Source organism: Halichoeres trimaculatus, unplaced genomic scaffold (assembly GCF_033239565.1).
Source record: "Halichoeres trimaculatus isolate MK-OKI-2021-1 unplaced genomic scaffold, fHalTri1.1 fHalTri1_scaffold_6, whole genome shotgun sequence".
In the NCBI taxonomy this organism is placed as follows: Eukaryota; Metazoa; Chordata; class Actinopteri; order Labriformes; family Labridae; genus Halichoeres; species Halichoeres trimaculatus.
The window spans coordinates 20494536-20511725 of NW_027437184.1; the positions used below are offsets into that span (position 1 = coordinate 20494536).

The 17190-nt window shown below is 39.5% G+C and overlaps 1 protein-coding gene across 2 annotated transcripts in view; it reads right to left on the reverse strand.

Moving 5' to 3' along the window:
* The window catches only part of pds5b (PDS5 cohesin associated factor B), a 36027-nt gene that overhangs the window by 7271 nt on the left and 11566 nt on the right, over positions 1-17190 (reverse strand). For both annotated transcript variants that reach the window (XM_074671962.1, XM_074671961.1), the window contains exons 5-24: positions 15565-15662; positions 14515-14641; positions 14098-14178; positions 13411-13551; positions 9725-9840; positions 9278-9372; positions 9030-9175; positions 8274-8425; positions 6881-6994; positions 5813-5894; positions 5672-5720; positions 5371-5510; positions 4245-4360; positions 2655-2760; positions 2050-2210; positions 1199-1322; positions 842-1000; positions 591-659; positions 364-500; positions 58-181 (exon numbers count right to left, since the gene is read on the reverse strand). In XM_074671962.1, coding sequence (XP_074528063.1) covers positions 58-181; positions 364-500; positions 591-659; positions 842-1000; positions 1199-1322; positions 2050-2210; positions 2655-2760; positions 4245-4360; positions 5371-5510; positions 5672-5720; positions 5813-5894; positions 6881-6994; positions 8274-8425; positions 9030-9175; positions 9278-9372; positions 9725-9840; positions 13411-13551; positions 14098-14178; positions 14515-14641; positions 15565-15662 — 2337 coding nt within the window. The remainder of the gene's footprint in view (positions 1-57; positions 182-363; positions 501-590; positions 660-841; positions 1001-1198; positions 1323-2049; positions 2211-2654; positions 2761-4244; positions 4361-5370; positions 5511-5671; positions 5721-5812; positions 5895-6880; positions 6995-8273; positions 8426-9029; positions 9176-9277; positions 9373-9724; positions 9841-13410; positions 13552-14097; positions 14179-14514; positions 14642-15564; positions 15663-17190) is intronic.

A 17190-nucleotide genomic window follows, 5' to 3' on the forward strand; every position in this document is an offset into this window, starting at 1 on the left:
AGCGCTAAAACAAGCCTGAGCCTTTCAGAAGAAGAAGAGACTCGAGTCAGTTCTTACATTGATGACAAGAGCACACAGCTGATACTGCTCCAGCGTGATGATTTCATGATAGCAGGGCTCTTGTGCCAGCTTCAGCAGGGCACACGCTGCTGCCAGCCGCAGCCTCGACATGTCTGGTTTGCTGAGGGAGAAGAGAACAAGCATTTCTTAATATAGCAGAAAATGTGTTTGTGAACATAACGCTTCAGGCTACAAATAACATCTTGTTAATCATCTGAAGACAACGTGCTCCTGGGATAAAACACAGACACAGACAGGCTCTTGGTTTAATCTGGCTGAATGTGAAAGATGTGGATATTTTACCCCATCCTGCCCTGCTCAGTTAGGTCTCCATCACTGTGGAGAATTGCAGTCAGCATCCTCAGGGTAGAGTTGCCTGATTTGCTCTGGTTGTTCTTGACTCCTAGTAACCACCTCACCATCAGCTTGATGCCCTGGATCTGAACAGAAAGAAGACATCAACAAGGAGGCATGTGTAAAATAAAGTGATGCTATGGTCATCGATTAAAAAACATAGGATTGTTACAAACCTTGGCCATAGTTTCTGGAGACACTTCATCATCAGGAACCCAAAGTTTGGTGGTCTTCTTCCCCGGGGTCTAAGTCAGTACAAATAAATCAGTAAGACTTCTTCAAGTGGCATGAGCAGACAGCAAGAACACTGATCCTACACCTGTTTTACGGATCTACATGCTACATTACTACTAACACGCTAATGACTTAAATTGTACATTTCAAAATAACGTAAAAACTGGGTTTATTGAATTTACGGAGTGTGTACCCTGTCATTCATGAGCAGATCTTTCACGATGAAGTTGGCGACCAGAGATTTGAGCGGTGCAGCAAACTGTTCAGGGGCCAGCTGAGCCAGGTGACCCAGCGTGGTCAGAGGAGTGATGAGCTGCTCCAGGTTGGAGGGGTCCAGACCTTTGTGCAGAGGCTGAAGAGACACAAACACACATCGTTTCATTAAGTGATTTAGTCTGGGTCAGACAAGGTGTACAAAAAACAAGGACGCAACTTAATATCTGACAAAGCATTCAGGTTTGTCAGACCTGAGCAAAAACAAACAAATAGACACCATCTGATGAATTACTTTTATTTTTTTTTTCAAACAAGTTAGGACAGCCATACTGACCTCAAAGATTTGAGCAAAGTGTGTGTCTCTGTTGGTGAACATGGCGTTGATGCAGTGGATGGCATACTTGGCCTGGCGAGGGGGGCCTCTCTTTGCTTTGGCCTGCAGTACTGGCAGCAAAACACTTGGGGGAGCAAGCAGGACAACACCGTTACAATCAACAGAAAGTATTTCCTTACTTACACAGATCCTCATATGTTGATGATTGGGATTCGGGTCCAATGAGAAAAATGTCTTTTACTAAAACTGACAAGATCTTACAAAAATTCCAACATTATTATTAATATTGACTGCAACATCTGTTGTAGCCTAGCAACGAACCCACAATGCATGATGTCAATGAGCAAATGGGTTCGAAAAGTTAACATTAGCAGTCCTACACAGGTGAAAACAGCATGTCCTTCTTTCCTAAGGCAAAAAATCAGCAAGAATAACTGTCAGTTTAATCCTACGTGGACTGAAAAGTATTTCTCTATTTTGCCACCAATTTCCACTGCAACAAGATTATTACATTCAAAGACACCACACTGAAATACATGTCGCATTTCGGACAAACTTTCCTGGAGGGATCTCATGAGGGGGTGGCTAAAATTCAGTATTTGGACTGCGTTTTACAACAGGAACTGTACTATAATAAAGCAGACTTGTATATTTCAGGAGAGGACCACAGCAGCTTAACTTTGCTGCAAAAAATGTTCGGCCCAGCTCGTGTCCTTAGTCTGAAAATCTGGCCCCACCAAATTTTAACTGAATAGCCCTGGTGTAGGGTGGGAATGAACACACTGATTTGATTCACTCTGTAATGACCTCAGAAGTTGATTAAAAAACACCAATCAGGCAATCAAACGTACGATTTGATGTGAGGGAAACTCTCTTCCATCTTGCTGCCTGTGTTCTTGAAGATCTGCAGTGCAGCCTCAGCAACCTTCTCATCGTCCATTTTTAGACAACCCAACAAGGACTCAAACGTCTCTGCAGAGTGGAACGACACAGGGTGTGTGAACGACAGCACCTGTGTGGGACAAAAAAAACCCAATGAATTACTGAGTTATCACATAAAGCTCAATATACTTCATTTCAGGTTAAACAGACTCTTTATGCCGCCATCATTTAACATGTCGTGTTTGTATCGCTGTAACAAATGATGCCATCAGCCACACATCCAAGGGAAACTGCATCAGTGGTGTTATCAATCACTGTTGTTTGTTTTTTCCTCCCCCTGCTCTTTGCCCTCATCAATTATTCCCCGTAACAAGACGGGAGCAAAAGAAGTCTAATCATTCACTGATTACTGAATTTGCGGGCAGTAATTCATACTGACATCCCATCAGCAGAACTGATAGAAGTATAGAGCCAATCATTTTGATTGTTTTCCCGAACATGAAATACTGAAATAATGAATTCACAAGCTGATGTTTATCACAGTCTGCAGAAAGAAGCAGTTTTTTTTCTTTACCTTCAGCAGCTCCAGTCCTGCCCTGATTGCCTCCTCAGTGGGGACGCCCTCCTCTTCATCATCAGCTGTTCCATCTATGGATTTGTTCACCTGCTTTATCAGCGCACTGAGGCGTAAGAAGGAGACAAAACGTTCAGATTAGGGATGTTCAATACCACTTTTTTCAGATCAATACTAGGACAAATACTCCCTCTGAAGTAGTCAATCAATCAATCAATCTTTGATTATATAGTGCCTAATTATAGCAAACCTTATCTCAAGACACTTTCCAAAAACATTAACAGGTCTGGACCTGTCAATGTTTACAAAATTTTATTCACATAAACCCAACATCAAGACAAGATAAGGAGTCTTATCTCATCTTAACCCACCATGAGTACAGCATTACTACACCAAGTACCGAAACCACAGGTGCTTTTGTTACATACAATTTCAATTAACAGTATCAGATAATTTTGAACAAACACAGCACGGTCACTTTGCAATTAAATCCAAAGTAAAACACATCTGCTGAGGTGTCAAACCCCTGCAGTGCAGCGCCAACTACTGGTGAGGAGGACTTATTCAATGTAGGATTTCTTTTGCCGTGAGTATCGGCTGCTGCTAACAGCAGTCTTCATGAGTGCCAATACTTTGAAAAAAGGCAGTTATCAGTACTCGCCCGTCCCTGGTTCAGATTCTGTGCACATGGATCACAGGTGTTTGTGAACTTTGCTTAAGTCAGGGGTCTGCAACTTTTACTTTCATAGAAGCCGTTTTGCCTCATTTCACCTGGATTAAAGTCATTCAGGAGCCACAAAATCTGCTTTACTTTCCCAATACAGACAAAAAAGTGTAAAAAAAAAAAAAGAAAAAGAAAAAAATCGAGTGAAAATCTAAAAAATAATGTCTGAATGAGAATTTTTTGTGTTTGTGAAATTGTACATGTTATGTCTAATTTTTTTAAAATTTTAATAAATTTGCAAACAATTTAAAATAAAAATGGAATATGTGTAATGTAAACTTAGCACATTTTTTAAATTGATAAAATTTCAATAAGCCGGTTGCAACATTTTTCTTAAAGTTGAAATTTCAAGAATATGCAAAAAATTTCAAAAAAATTAATTTTAGAAAATGTGCAAAAACTTCCTAAATTTGCAAAACAATTTTTAACATTGTAATTTCAAAATTTTACTTGATTTTCAGAAAATTGAAAAAAAAAAAGTTTAATTTTTCAAAAAAAAAAAAAAAAGAATGTAATTTTTTTGCAAAAATGTTTCTTAATTTTCCAAAAAATTGATTTCTTCTGTGTTTAAAAAAAAAAAAAAAAAAAAAACTCAAAAATTTGCAAAAAGTTCAGAACAAATGCAAAAATTTTCAGGAAATTTGAAAGCTATGTTTTAAGCAGTGATGAATTTATAATGAAACATAACGTCAACTAATTATCTTATTCTGCCTCAGTTTAAGAAAAGCGAAATTCTATATTTCAATAATGTCTTTTTAAAGCTACAAGGAGCCATAGCCAAGGTGTCATAGAGCCACATGAGGCTCTTGAGCCACAGGTTGAAGACCCTTGGCTTAGGTTAGGAAATAAAAATGGTGTAACTGTACCTGATGGATTCTGTGTCGATGTGTACTGGAGCGATTCTCTCAAGCAAGAATTTGACCATTTCCAGGAAGGGATTACTGGGCTGTTTAGGGCTGCCGAGCTTCTTCGTGATGTCTCGCTAGAAAAAGGACACGGAGATATTTTTTTAAATAAAATAAAAAGAACACTTCATTTGAGAATCAATAGGTAAGTATTTTTTATATTTCATTTTTTTTATTTCATCTGATAACACTGGAAGTGAAAATACAAACAATACTAACAGAAAAAATATGGGTAAGTCAGGCTATCATGTTTTTAAGGCAGACATTTCTGTCATGAGTTAATGTGAATTTTAGAAAGAAGTCAAGACAGGGATCAGTGAACTCAAGTACTTTTACAGCAAAAAATAAAACATGAGAAGAAAAAGCAAGAGAGAGGTCACTAATCTTATCCAGCTAAAACATTTTTAAAAGACTATTTTGTTCATTTTTCAGGCACAAAATCCATCTAATTAAGTCTTGATGAGTGAAAGAATTGATGTTATGGTGATGGGGGAGATCAATCTTCATAAATCAGATTAGCATAAAGAATCTGCATCCTGGTGAAAACCCTCAGGGAATACTAAACAGATTGAATGTATCTCCATGTTTGTTTGCGTTTTAATCTACGTAAACTCTGCGGATAAGTGAATTATTCATCCAATCTATACATGCAGTGCTGAAGCAAACAGGGGTTAAACAATAGTAAGATGTTACAAAAACAGAAAGTGGCGTTTACTTTGAAACAACACTTTAATGGTGATACTGCTGAACAGTCTTTCTGCTGGAAGACAAAGAGAGCATTGCTCTGTGTTCATTAAGGGTTCAACAGCACAGTAGGGCTTAAAAAATCTATTATTGATGCTCTGTGAGAGAAGAGAGCAAACACTCCTCCTCCTCTATCTCTACGGTTATCTCTAATGGCTTCAGGATTATAAATACTGCCTCAAAACTCAGCCAGAGTGCAAAAACTTCTATCGAACTTAATGTCACTTCATCTTTAACAGGGATTTATTAAAACAAAACAAAGCCAAAGCCAAAGGAGAGATGGTAGAATTTCAATTAGAGGGCACAACACTGTGATCCGATCTTGGAAAACATCAATACTCACCACACAGACTTCAGCCTGCTTGCAGGAGCAGGAGGGGCTGACCAAGGTTTCCAGCTGATCTCTGATCCGCTCGTCATCGTCCAGGACCTGAGCCAGCTTCTTCACAAAGTCCTGAGCCTTTCCCGGGTCCGGGAGGTTCCCTGTAGAGACAAAAGTAAAAAGATGATGAGGACAGAGAACAGATTTGAAGCAAAGGTGGTTAGGTTGTTTGTTCTGGGTATTTTTTTTTACCAATGAGGCTACGCTGAGTTGAGAGATGTGTGTTAGAGTTTACTCAATGAATATGTGTGAGATCACTTACTTGTGATCACCATGACTTTGGCAAACACTGCCTTGCTTGATGCTTCAGACTGAAATAAATACAAACAGAAACAACAGCTTAGAAACACACAATGAGGGTTTATTACTGCTCAGCTTTGTGTGGGCTACTAAAGCCAGTTACCTTCGGCTTTTTGACTAAGTCCAGCAGATCTTTGACATGGTGTCTCAGCAGATTCTGGCACTTCCACATCTCATTCAAGGCTCTGAGGGTCAAAGAAGAGAGGAGTGAAAATCTCAATCAACAAAGTTCAGTGTTTCCCCTACCAGTATTTGAAGTTTTACTTAAATCTTCACATTACTAACAAGACTGGAAAGAAAAAGACTTATTACAAGGTATCTGCAGGTTTCAGCTAGTCAAATTTGAGACTTTCAAGACTTTTTAATGCCATCTTCAATGAAACTTAAGGCCCAAACGGCTATTAATATAGGTGATGGTCGGGGATCCTGCTGTTCTGTGATCCAAACAGACATCATCCAGCCAACCCTCAATAAATTTGCACTTACTATTAGCCCTGAACTGGCTAGCTAGCATGCAGATAACTTTTATCACAGAGATTAAAGCAAAAAAATGACCAAAAACTGTATTCCTTAAAGAAAGAAAACAACAGAGGTGTTTTCTATTTAAGTGATACAACTGACACAATATTCTTTTTTTGAGCTAAATTATGACTTTTTTTAATCTCACAATGACTTTTCATCTCATAATTTCAATTTTTATCTAATATTTTCGACTTTCTAGCTCATAATTTGAACTGTTCATCTCATAATTTTGACTTTTTATCTCATAAATTTAAACTATCAAACTGGCAGAAATGGGCTTCCATATGTTATTGATTGATAAACTCTGGTACTTCTAAGGTTGGGTAAATAAATTGCAGACCAGATCCCAAAGTCAAAATCCAGACTGGACAGGCAATGTACGCTGATGACCACTACCACAATAACATTCCTGTACACAGGGCAGACGTCAAGCAGCAGATAAAAGTACAGACTGCAGCCTACATAGAAAAAAAAAAAAATCACATCAACTCGTATTGTTCTGAAAATTGAAGACCTTTGAGTAAAGAATTTAAGACCAGCACATGGCAGCTTTGATTAATTTACGACATTTTAAGGCCTTAATTTTAAAAACATGAATTTATGACTTTTCAAGACTTTTCAAGGATTTGCAAACACCTGTATTACTTACTTGACAGCGTTGGTGTCCAGGGTGGCATACAGGTAGTACAGACACTTCATCCTCTCTGTGGTTTCCAGGTTGTGAGGAACCATGTACTGGGCAAAGACTCGTTCCACCAACAACCTGACAGGCATATGAAGAGGAGTAAGCAAAGGAGAAACATGGATTCAAATGCAAATGATCCACATGGAACTACATGCTTAATTTTCCTCTATGGGGGCATAAGCTTAAAGTCCTCATGGTCTTTGAGCCAACACAAGATTTATTCAACAGGATTGTCTTCACCAGGGTCAAGAAGTAAGGCAAAGAGAAGCATAAGGGGTCTAAAACTTATCAAAAATCCTGCTGTAAAATGCAGTCAAATTATATTACTCAATACACACTAATTATGCTGTCATCAAGAAATCCAGAGCAATAAAATTACTGCAGTGTTTACTTACAGAGTTCATTCCCCTCTTAGCAAGATCTCAGCTTATAAAACCTCTGACACTACAAATATGATGTTCAAACTTTGCAAAATCAAATTTTACATATTTGCTGTACACACACACAAATGTTTCAAAGTTCAAAGGATTTAAATTTAGCAAAGAGACACGTTCACGCTCAGGTAATGCCTGTCACAGCACAGACTCTTCCTGTTGGCAGCCGAGCGGCTCTACTGCAGCACAGTGATTCAAAGGACGACTGCACCCCCCAACACTTCTCTGCAATCAGATCCCAGACGGTGGTGTTCTGTGGTGTTGTTGTGTATTTAGGCTTTTTTCCAAAAGTGCTACTTCAGCTTCTGACATTCTGCAGAATGACTTTCAAAAACCAGCAGAGAGGCACTTTAGACTCTCCTTGTTGTGTGTAGGTGGAGGATAAAAAAATACAGAGCTAAAGTTTTCAGTTCACAGCGATGCTGCAGTCTGCCTGCTGCTCCACTCAAAAACAAAATAAATCCCACAGATTGTACTTGATTATAAAAACAGTTGTGACTGCTCTGCACTTTGATATCTTGGGGCTACTGTAGGCAATGACAGCCAAAATAAAGTTTGGGTGGATTTTTAATTTGTGGTTCTTCAAACCTTGCAAATGAAAGATTTTGGCACACTACCAAAGTCTGTAAAAAAGTCTCCCAGCAAAACAACATTATCAACATTTTTCAGGTAATCTATAGTAAGTAATAAAACTAGTTTATCAGAATTTTCCAGAAACTTAAGGTAGATTGCTGACAGCTTGTGGAACATCACCACAAAAGCTGCAGCTGAGCAAATGAAGAGAAGCAATTCAAAGAGCTCACAAAGTCTAATCAGCATCTTTGAAGATTTCAATGCTCTACTTTCATCTCCCCACAGATATCAAACCCTTTATTTCATTTAATAACAGTTTTTCAGTTTCCTCCAGCTGCAGAAACACAAACCTGTCGTCGATGCTGTTCTGGTAGTAGATATGTAGCAGTTTGTCTTTGATCCAGGAAATCTGTTTCGAGGCCTCTCTCCCTCCCTCTCCCTGCAGCGAGTACTTCCTGTAAATCGACGCCAGACCCATCATGGCCTCCTTACGAACACGCCACTGATGAAGAAGAATAGGACAACAAAGTCACAACTAGTTAGATGACAACTCAAGAAGCTGCAGAGGAATTTTGTTGGATTTGGGACATCATTTCTCAATCAAGGGTTTTGAGAGTTTAAAGAGGGGGTATTTTGCTTTTCTTAAGGCTTTATACTGTCCCCTCTGGTTTATAACAAAAAAAAGAAATCACTATTTTTCTCACACTGGTGTTTTAAAAACAAAATTTCAAGCCTCTGTCTGAAATGCTTTTTTTTAGCCACTGTTCCTTTAAGGCGCTCTGCTCCACAAACCCCCTTCCCTGTGATTGGCCAGCCTTCTGGGGACCTGTTAGGGGCAGATCTATCTCTTGGTTCATATTTTTCTACAACATATAAAAATGTTAGTTTGAAAATTTGCATTGGCCTAATATGGACATCCAGAATGTTACTTTTTACCTATAATTAAAAAATGGGAAAAGATAATAACCCCTCTTTAAACTGCAATGTTATGAAGCTCACTGAAGGTTTAAAATCTGATGCTTTGAAAATTCTAATTAAACAAATACTGAAAAACAGAGAATGGCAGAGAAAACATTTAAAAATGAGTCAATAGTTTTTCTTCTTACTCTTTTGTCCAAGGTCCTCTCCTTTACAAAATTAAGTAATGCGTCATTGACTAGAGACAGGTCTTTCTTGGCAGCTGTTACTATAGAGACAATGACATCATGGCGGATGGCCTCCTCTGGGTCATGTGATCGGACCCTCAAGAATTCTGGGAAAGAAATGAGCAGAAAGTGTGAGAATCAAACCCAGAACCAACAGTCCAAAAGGTTTTTTCATTTGTCTTTAGTCTCTACATGAGAAGCTGATTTACCTGTGAGGTCTTTCGCCAGGTCGGGGTGGTTCATTAGACAATGACTGGCAAACTTCACACACTCTAGTCTAATAGGCACATGGATGTCGTTAAATCTGTCAGGAGACAAAATTATTGTTATTGTAAGGTACTCTGACATGTGATACTCAAACAGCACAAAAATTCAGTCAGGAGTCTAACAAACAAAGGTCAACTAATGTTGATTTATTAGTAATGTCGGGCTTGAAGCAATTATGGTAAAAATTAGCTGTTTCCAGGGTTTTGATGTTAAAGATGAGATAATTCCTTTTAGTTTTTGATCAATGGAGTCTTTTGGTTTTACACTTCAGGATGGTTTATAAAGGTATTTGAACAAGTCACTGTAATAAAGAGCATTTTAAAGGTTTTCATGGCATTTCTGAACTACTCATAGTTCTGTCAACACTACAGCTGCAGCCTGTAACCCACCTGCCCAGGTAACATTGCCAAAGAGGTTTGTTCTGCGCAGCCAACTCCGAGTCCTTGGCTCCAAACATCTTTGCCAGCAGCTTCACCACCTGCAGCCTCTCATCGTTATCATTGCTCTGCAGACGGAGGGAAGGAGAGAAGACAGACAGGGCAATGATGCACAAAGTTTGGCTGTATCGAATGGACAAACACGCCAAGCTGATTACATTAACGACACTGGCAGCATTAGCATTTCCATAACACAAAAGCAGCAGTTTGTTTGGTATTAATCTTGTTTTATAATGAGCAACAGGAAGGGAAAACAGCACAGATGGTAATAAGTACAAACAAATGGGGACAAGAGGTAGAAAGAGGAATGTGATGAGGATGACAGAATGAATGAAGTGGGGAGGGAAAACAAGCAAGAGGAGATAAAGATGAAAAGAAGAAGAAGAAGTATCAAAGAAAAAACAGAGAGGGGCAGAATTAGAGTGTGTAGTCCAAGAGGGAGCGATTTTATCGCAGCTATTATTTTGAGGAGACAGCGGTGATCCACACCCCCTCTGAACAGTTAATGAGCGTTATCCATCAGCAGGATGCCTTTATGAGACACTGCAGAGGCAACATTATGCTGACTGGCTGAATGCTTTATATTTCTAATATGAATCAACAAACCTGCAGAGAAAGTGAAAATGTGAAAAAGTTTGTGTGAGAGAGGCGAGGATTCTGGTTTTTAGTCTGTTGTGTGGGTACTGGGCACACACTCAGCAACAAATCAACAAAAGATTTGCTGCTGTTTCCACTTGTGGAGGACGCAGTTTCATTTTTAAGGATGCTGTGCGTCATGATCGTCTTTCATGACTTTTCAGACATGCTTTGTCACATGTGACATAATGTTAGACCTGTTTTAAAGGTTAATCCTGAAAGTTTTTAAATGGAATAAAATAATCATAATTACTGTTATCATGACTTTCATCTGTTAATCTACAATCTGAAAATCTCTAGACAGATCAAACAGTTTATTACACTACACATTATGAGAACAAACTGGGCTCAATTTTGAGGCATGCAGTGAAATAAATGAATAAAAAAATAAGTTCAGGTCTAAAATGATAAACTCAAAATCTGATTGATGGGATTGAAAGTGACAAGCCAAAACTAAATGTGTGAACACCCATCAATCTCTGGTCAGATCCCTCTGTCCACAATGAAGGCCGTTAAGGAGAAATCTGTCAACACTGGTCTTGTGCCAAGTGTTCGCTCATGTTGCTGGGTCACATTAAAGACCACCCACTGTCTCCTTATCAACAGCAATAACCTCATGGGACTCACCACCTTCAATAATTTTTGCATTTCTCTGCTGTGTGTCATGACATTCCTAGCTCTTACTTCTCAAATATCTCTCCTGAGTGACAGAGTTTATCTGCTAAAGCCAGGGGTGAGTAAAAACACAAGATAGATGGATGACTCGTACATCATTTTAATTTATTAACACAGAATGATCTACGCCAGTCGTGCTGTAAACCAAGAGTTTGAAATGACACAGCACAGTGAAGACTGTGACTGACTTCTTAAAAGACACAATCTGAGTCTGACCCATGAGTTTCTCTTTCTCCCCTTGACATCACTGACTTATTATTTCTCTACTGCAGCTCATGAAAACACGACTTCAACTCTTAGGGCTGTGATGATTCGCTATTCTCGTGATTAAATTCTGTTATGATTTCTGGGGTGCTGATTCAATTTAAATTGTGATTCTTTGATTTTTACGATTTTGGGGATTTTTAGTTTGCTTTTTTAAAACCAGACCATGTGAAAAAGTTAAAAGATGGTGATAGTGTCTACAGACAATCAGGAGCCATATTTTCCCATAAAATGCACATCACGTGAGTCAGAAAGTTACATTTTATCCTCTGCTGGAGAAAAGTGGTAACTTTTGGAGCGCAGATGACCAAGTGGTTCAAGTCGCACTCCATGATATTCACCCTTGTGCAGATATCCTGGGTTCAATTTCAGCCTGTGACCGCCTGGAAACTTTTTTTCAAACCAGTTTATAAACAAAGACTGAAATGAAGAATTTGAATTGAAATGTAAGAAAATTGACTGTTTGACAAAAAAAAACCCAATTTTGATTGTGTCATCGATTTTTTGATTTTTTTCCTCCCACCCCTATTAACTAGTGAGGGTATGCATGTGATGTCACAGCAAGCGGAAGTTGCTGCGGTTACGCCCACTGAGTGGCAGAAAGATGGAGATGAGTGGCAGCGTTGGCTTAAATACCGTGTAAACTTTACAACAAAATCAAAAATGGGGAAGAGCTGTTGCTCGATTGATTGAACGAACATGTTTGAAAAGCAATCAGAGCGATCTTTTGACAGGCTACTGAAAGAAAAAGAGAAACTGATGGATTGCTGCAATTTTCAGAAACAACCCAGGCATCGAAATCTGGATTTGCGGTTCCCATTTTATGTCAGTTAACATGAATTTATTTTGTATTTTTGGGTTAATTCATTCCTTAAAAAACAAAATCTCTAAATTTTAGCATTTTTTAGTTATCATATTTTTCATAACTGAAACATTTTTGTCTTTCTATGGTTATGAACGTTTTGCCCGACATGATTGGTAAACTAACTCAAACTGAGGCTAACCCAGTTCATTAATTATAAGGTCTAAGTTAAATACCAAGAAAAACAAATAGATAACATGTGTATTAACTTGGGTCAATACACTGTGTAGTGTAAATTGAATCATGTAGAGGCCTTTGTAGCTTTCAGGCTTTACATCGTTCTTCGTTTTCCTGGTGCTGAAATCAGGTACAAATAAATGTCAGGATATGATTTCTGTCCACATGTCGATGATGGAAACAAATCAATGCCAAATCCAACTCTCCATTATTTTATGTCATATTCCACATTTTAACAGGTCTCGTGTTTACGGCCGCACTCCACAATGCTAAGTGGGATTTGTTTTGCCACTCAGTCCGACTGAAGTGGGCGTGTCCCAGAGGGGAAGTGATGTAAACCCATACCCTCTATTTTTTTATTTATTTGAACACATGAAAATCTAGTCTTTGCATTAGAGCAGGGTGTACAGGAAAAAAGGGACAGGCTCATACACCATGTATTGTCAAGTGGACCTAGATTATTATTCACTCAATACAGGATGATACTGTGCTGAGGAGGAAAGACTACGAAAAGAAAGAGCGACAGACGAGAAGAGTGAGGCTGTAAAAGGGTTTCATGTGGCTTATCTGGTTTTCATGCTCTGCCTTTCACAGGTTTTTCATGGTTTTCAATGCACACACAGACATCACACAAAAATCAGTGCTTCCTCATGCTGTGAGTGACGGTAGGAGAGTGGAAAAACCAGCAGTTATTAGAGTTCATTAGTGTAGTGCAGTTATGACTAATTAGTGGATCTGTGTGAGTGACATCGTACTCTTGTGACAGTAATCAGAGACCGCAGGCAGCTGTGGAGTCGTTTGAATCCAACAGTAAACCACAGAAGTGTAACACCAGGCTTCTCAGAGAGAGTCCAGTCTTTACCGCAAGGTTTGCAAAAAAGATAAACGTCATGTGATGTTCTGTAACGTCTGTAGAAGGTGAATGGGGCTCTGCAGTGGTTTGAATCTGAGGTGAGGCCTGAGCGTGCCACTCGTGTTCAGTTTACACATGCTGATGATGAGTATGAGTGAGTGCATGTCCTACCTTCAGTTTAAACTCCAGCTGCGGCAGCACTGACAGCAGCAGGTGGCTGTCGATGTTGTAAAGCTCGAGGATGAGGTCGAAAACGTGTTCAGACAGATCACTGACTGAAGTCTTTCCCAGCATCAACACCTGGTTGAAGAACTGAAGAGGACGGAAAACACGTTAGTGAAAAATCATCCATATGAAGACACCACATGGTCCTGTGACTGGAGTATCACATTTATACTTCTGATTTTCAGCCCTTTTCTCAATGCGAGGACATGCTTAAATGACGTATCAGGAGTCTTTCTGATCTTTCATAGGGATGTTGTTCCTCTAAGATACGATCGCAGATTAGGTCAAACCAAGCTCTTTTGGTACTCGTAGGCATTCTGTTTTACTTAACCACACATCTGTTTTGCTCCTACTTTCTATTCCAGCCCATTCCTGAGGCCTAAAGTAAGTCTGAGTAAATTGCTTGAATCTGATATGAATCTTAAGATGCGTCAAACTTTCATGTCCAACATTCACTGGTTTCATTCTTTGCTCAGACACAGTGCTCCTGCAGTTCCAAGAGATTTCTAACATTTTAACTAAATGCACTTAAATTTGCAGTTTCCAGTGTTACAAAGATATAAATCTTGCTGCACATGTGAAACAATAAGAAGACACAGAAGTAAACATATGGGTCTAAAAGTATGATCTTACGTTGGTGATGTAAGGCTCAATAGCTTGAGCGGTCCTCTTCAGGAGAGCTTTAGCCAGGTCATACGCTTGTTTGTTGAGATTCTACAGAGAGGGAACAAAACATGATCAAGAATAGCCCGGAAAACAGAAACAACACATTAGTTTGAAGAAAAGAGTGTAGCTAATGAGTTCTGTCTGATCCAAAGATGACTTTGGGATGTTTAGAGCGTGCACTGATGTCCACAGATTTTTTTTAGCACTAGATGCACTACCTCTTTTCACCTGCAGGGGTCTCACTGAATTACAGTGTATAGAAAATTATATTTGCCACAGTTTGCTGACAATATGAGCTCAATCATAACTGATACAAGGCTGGTTTTACTCAATCAACAGTCGCGATGTAAGAGGCTGTTTGTGCACGGAGACGTCGTCACGTACCTTATGAGCTGGCACCAAGTTAACCAGCACAGTGTCCAACAGCTCCTGGGATACGGTGTCTCCCTCGCAGATGATGGAGCTCATCAGGTCCACCATATGCATGTGCACCTTCTGGTTGTGGCCGTTGCTAAGGAAACAAGGCAAGAAGGGTCAAATGTTGCAGATGTCACTGTGGTGAAAAATGAAAAATGTTTCATCCACAATGTTTCCTAAAGTAGCAGCAAATTACAGCTGACTGGGTTCAAAACAAAACATTACATTATCTCAGGTAGTTTACCAAGTGTCTTCAACAGTAATTCAGCTCATGAAGCCATCAGTGTTTAGTGCACCATGGATGAGATTTACTCAGCTGGCAGAGAGCATTTAGTACGGATTTATGTTCAAGGCTGATGAAACTGGAGTCATACAAACAGACGCACTGATCACACAGAGGCTGGCTTTACAGCTTCATAATGATGTGCATGACTGCAGGAGGTAAAGCTTATTACCTAGATTTGTATCTCAGCGATTGCAGCCCTGGATGCTGCCAGGCATTACAAGTCTCATTACCTCTCATTCACTAACTGTGTAACATGCCCACACAAACAAGAGGGCTGCATTCCCCTACACCTTCCAGAGCTCGCTGCGAGTATTTCAAACAGAAAGCAGAGCTCTTTAGATTCCTCCTATACAATAAAACAAGCATTGTGTTAGCACAACCTTGACATACACAACCACTGTTTTGCTCGAATGGCAAAGAGCCAAATTCTGTGCTGCAGAATTCAGCCCTCAAGGTTGTGGTGAGCAGAGTGAAATTGAGAGCGGGCTGAGGAGGAGAGAGAGCAAGGAGGGAAAAGGAAGAAGGCCAATCAAAGAGAAAACAACTGGACGGCTACTGTGCTGTTTCTGAATGTGGCAGCAGAGACAGACTGTGGTGGTGGAGAGTCACAGAGGCTTGTTTCTGTTACGTACTGCTGTTATCAGTGAGGATGAAGGAGGGAGTGGGGAGACATAAAGGAACATGCAAATAACATCAGCATTACAGAGGTGGACTTAATAACAATGACTCACTTGATGACTTGGAAGAGTGTTCTGTAAAGCTGGGTGAAAATCTCATTGCTGTCTTCAAGCTCAAAGCAGATGTTGTAGGACTTCACCCAGGCTATGTTCTGTAGAGAAACAGAGGAGACATGATTGCAGATATAAAGTAGGATGTTCAAACATACTGTAAACCATATTTGCTGAAAGAAAAACAAAACAAAAATGCTACGTTTCTCTCCTTTACAGTTGAGTTCAGGAAAAATTTAGAAACCAACATTTACAAATATTTCCCTTTAATTTACAGAGAAAAAATTGCTTTTAATTGGAGTCCTATTAGTACCCAGTGGTAAATATGAGCAGGAAATTTGACCCTTTTAACCCCATACTTAGGCCACGTAGCCGGGTATTTCCAAAAATGAATATCCCCCCTTACATGGTTTTAAAAATACTTTTGTCCACACACAGCGGGCAAATTCGCTGGTGAGTCTGGCTCTATCCATGCGAAACCCATAATGAGAAGTGTTTTTCTAACGCAAAACCCGTGCCATACAACCAGAATGAGCCCCCGTCATTCAGCTTAGGGATGCACTGATATGATACCGATATCCAATATCAGTATTGGTGTTATGGCCGATAAACAATATTTACAGATATCAATATTGGTAAAAACAAAAAAACAAACAAAAAGAGCGGCGCGATCATGAAAAAAGACAACTATGGGGAGTAACAAAGGATGGAGCGCCCGAGATGAATGTGATCCAAAAAGTCTGTTTTGTCTGTTTTTTTGATCAAAAACAGGAAGAGAGACGTACAAGAAGAGGGTCCACTCATTTAAGATAGTTTCAGTGTTCACATAGTTATAGAAAAAAATATTAATTGGGTCTTGAAAGATTGTTTAAGATGCTCTGAAAAGGGCCGGCAGCTAATGAGTAGATATCATCCCACTTTTACACATTGGACGATAGTGATATTGATACAGATATATTGTGTATCCCTAATTCAGCTGTGGTGTTTGAGAACCAAAAACTCTGTTTCCTGGTGTCTACACGAAACCATGAAACCAGAGTTTTCCAAAATCTTCACTGTGGCCATAGTTTTCAGAAAACATTGTTTTCAGTGAAGTAAAATGGTGGTTTTGTGTGGACGACAGGCCTAAAGGCATAAAGATATAACGTATTTTCGGCACTATAAAGCGCACCTAAAAGCCTTCTATTTTCTCAAAAGCCAACGGTGCGCCTTATAATCCGATGCGCCTTATCTATGGATCAATATTGATAAATCATGGCTACCATGTTCAGGGGGCGTCGCTGAAGTAACAGCGGTAAGACCCAGTTAAGAGGAATTCTGCTGAGTGCTAATGTTAGCTCGCAGGCTGGCCCAGGCTGGATAGGAAAATGTGTGGCTCCATGTGGATGTAGCCTGAGTTTGACTGACTTATCTGACTGTTTTGTTGACATTCCTTTAAGCGCAGCTCTATCTAGCGGATGCATAACGCAACCCCAGCCACTACTGTAGCTTCTATTCTATGCGCCTTATAATGCGGTGCGCCCTATATATAAAAACAATTTTCAGGCCATTCATTGAAGGTGCGCCTGATACTCCGAAGCGCATTATAGTGCGGATAATACGGTATGTAGTTTCCCAAATTCTCGGCTA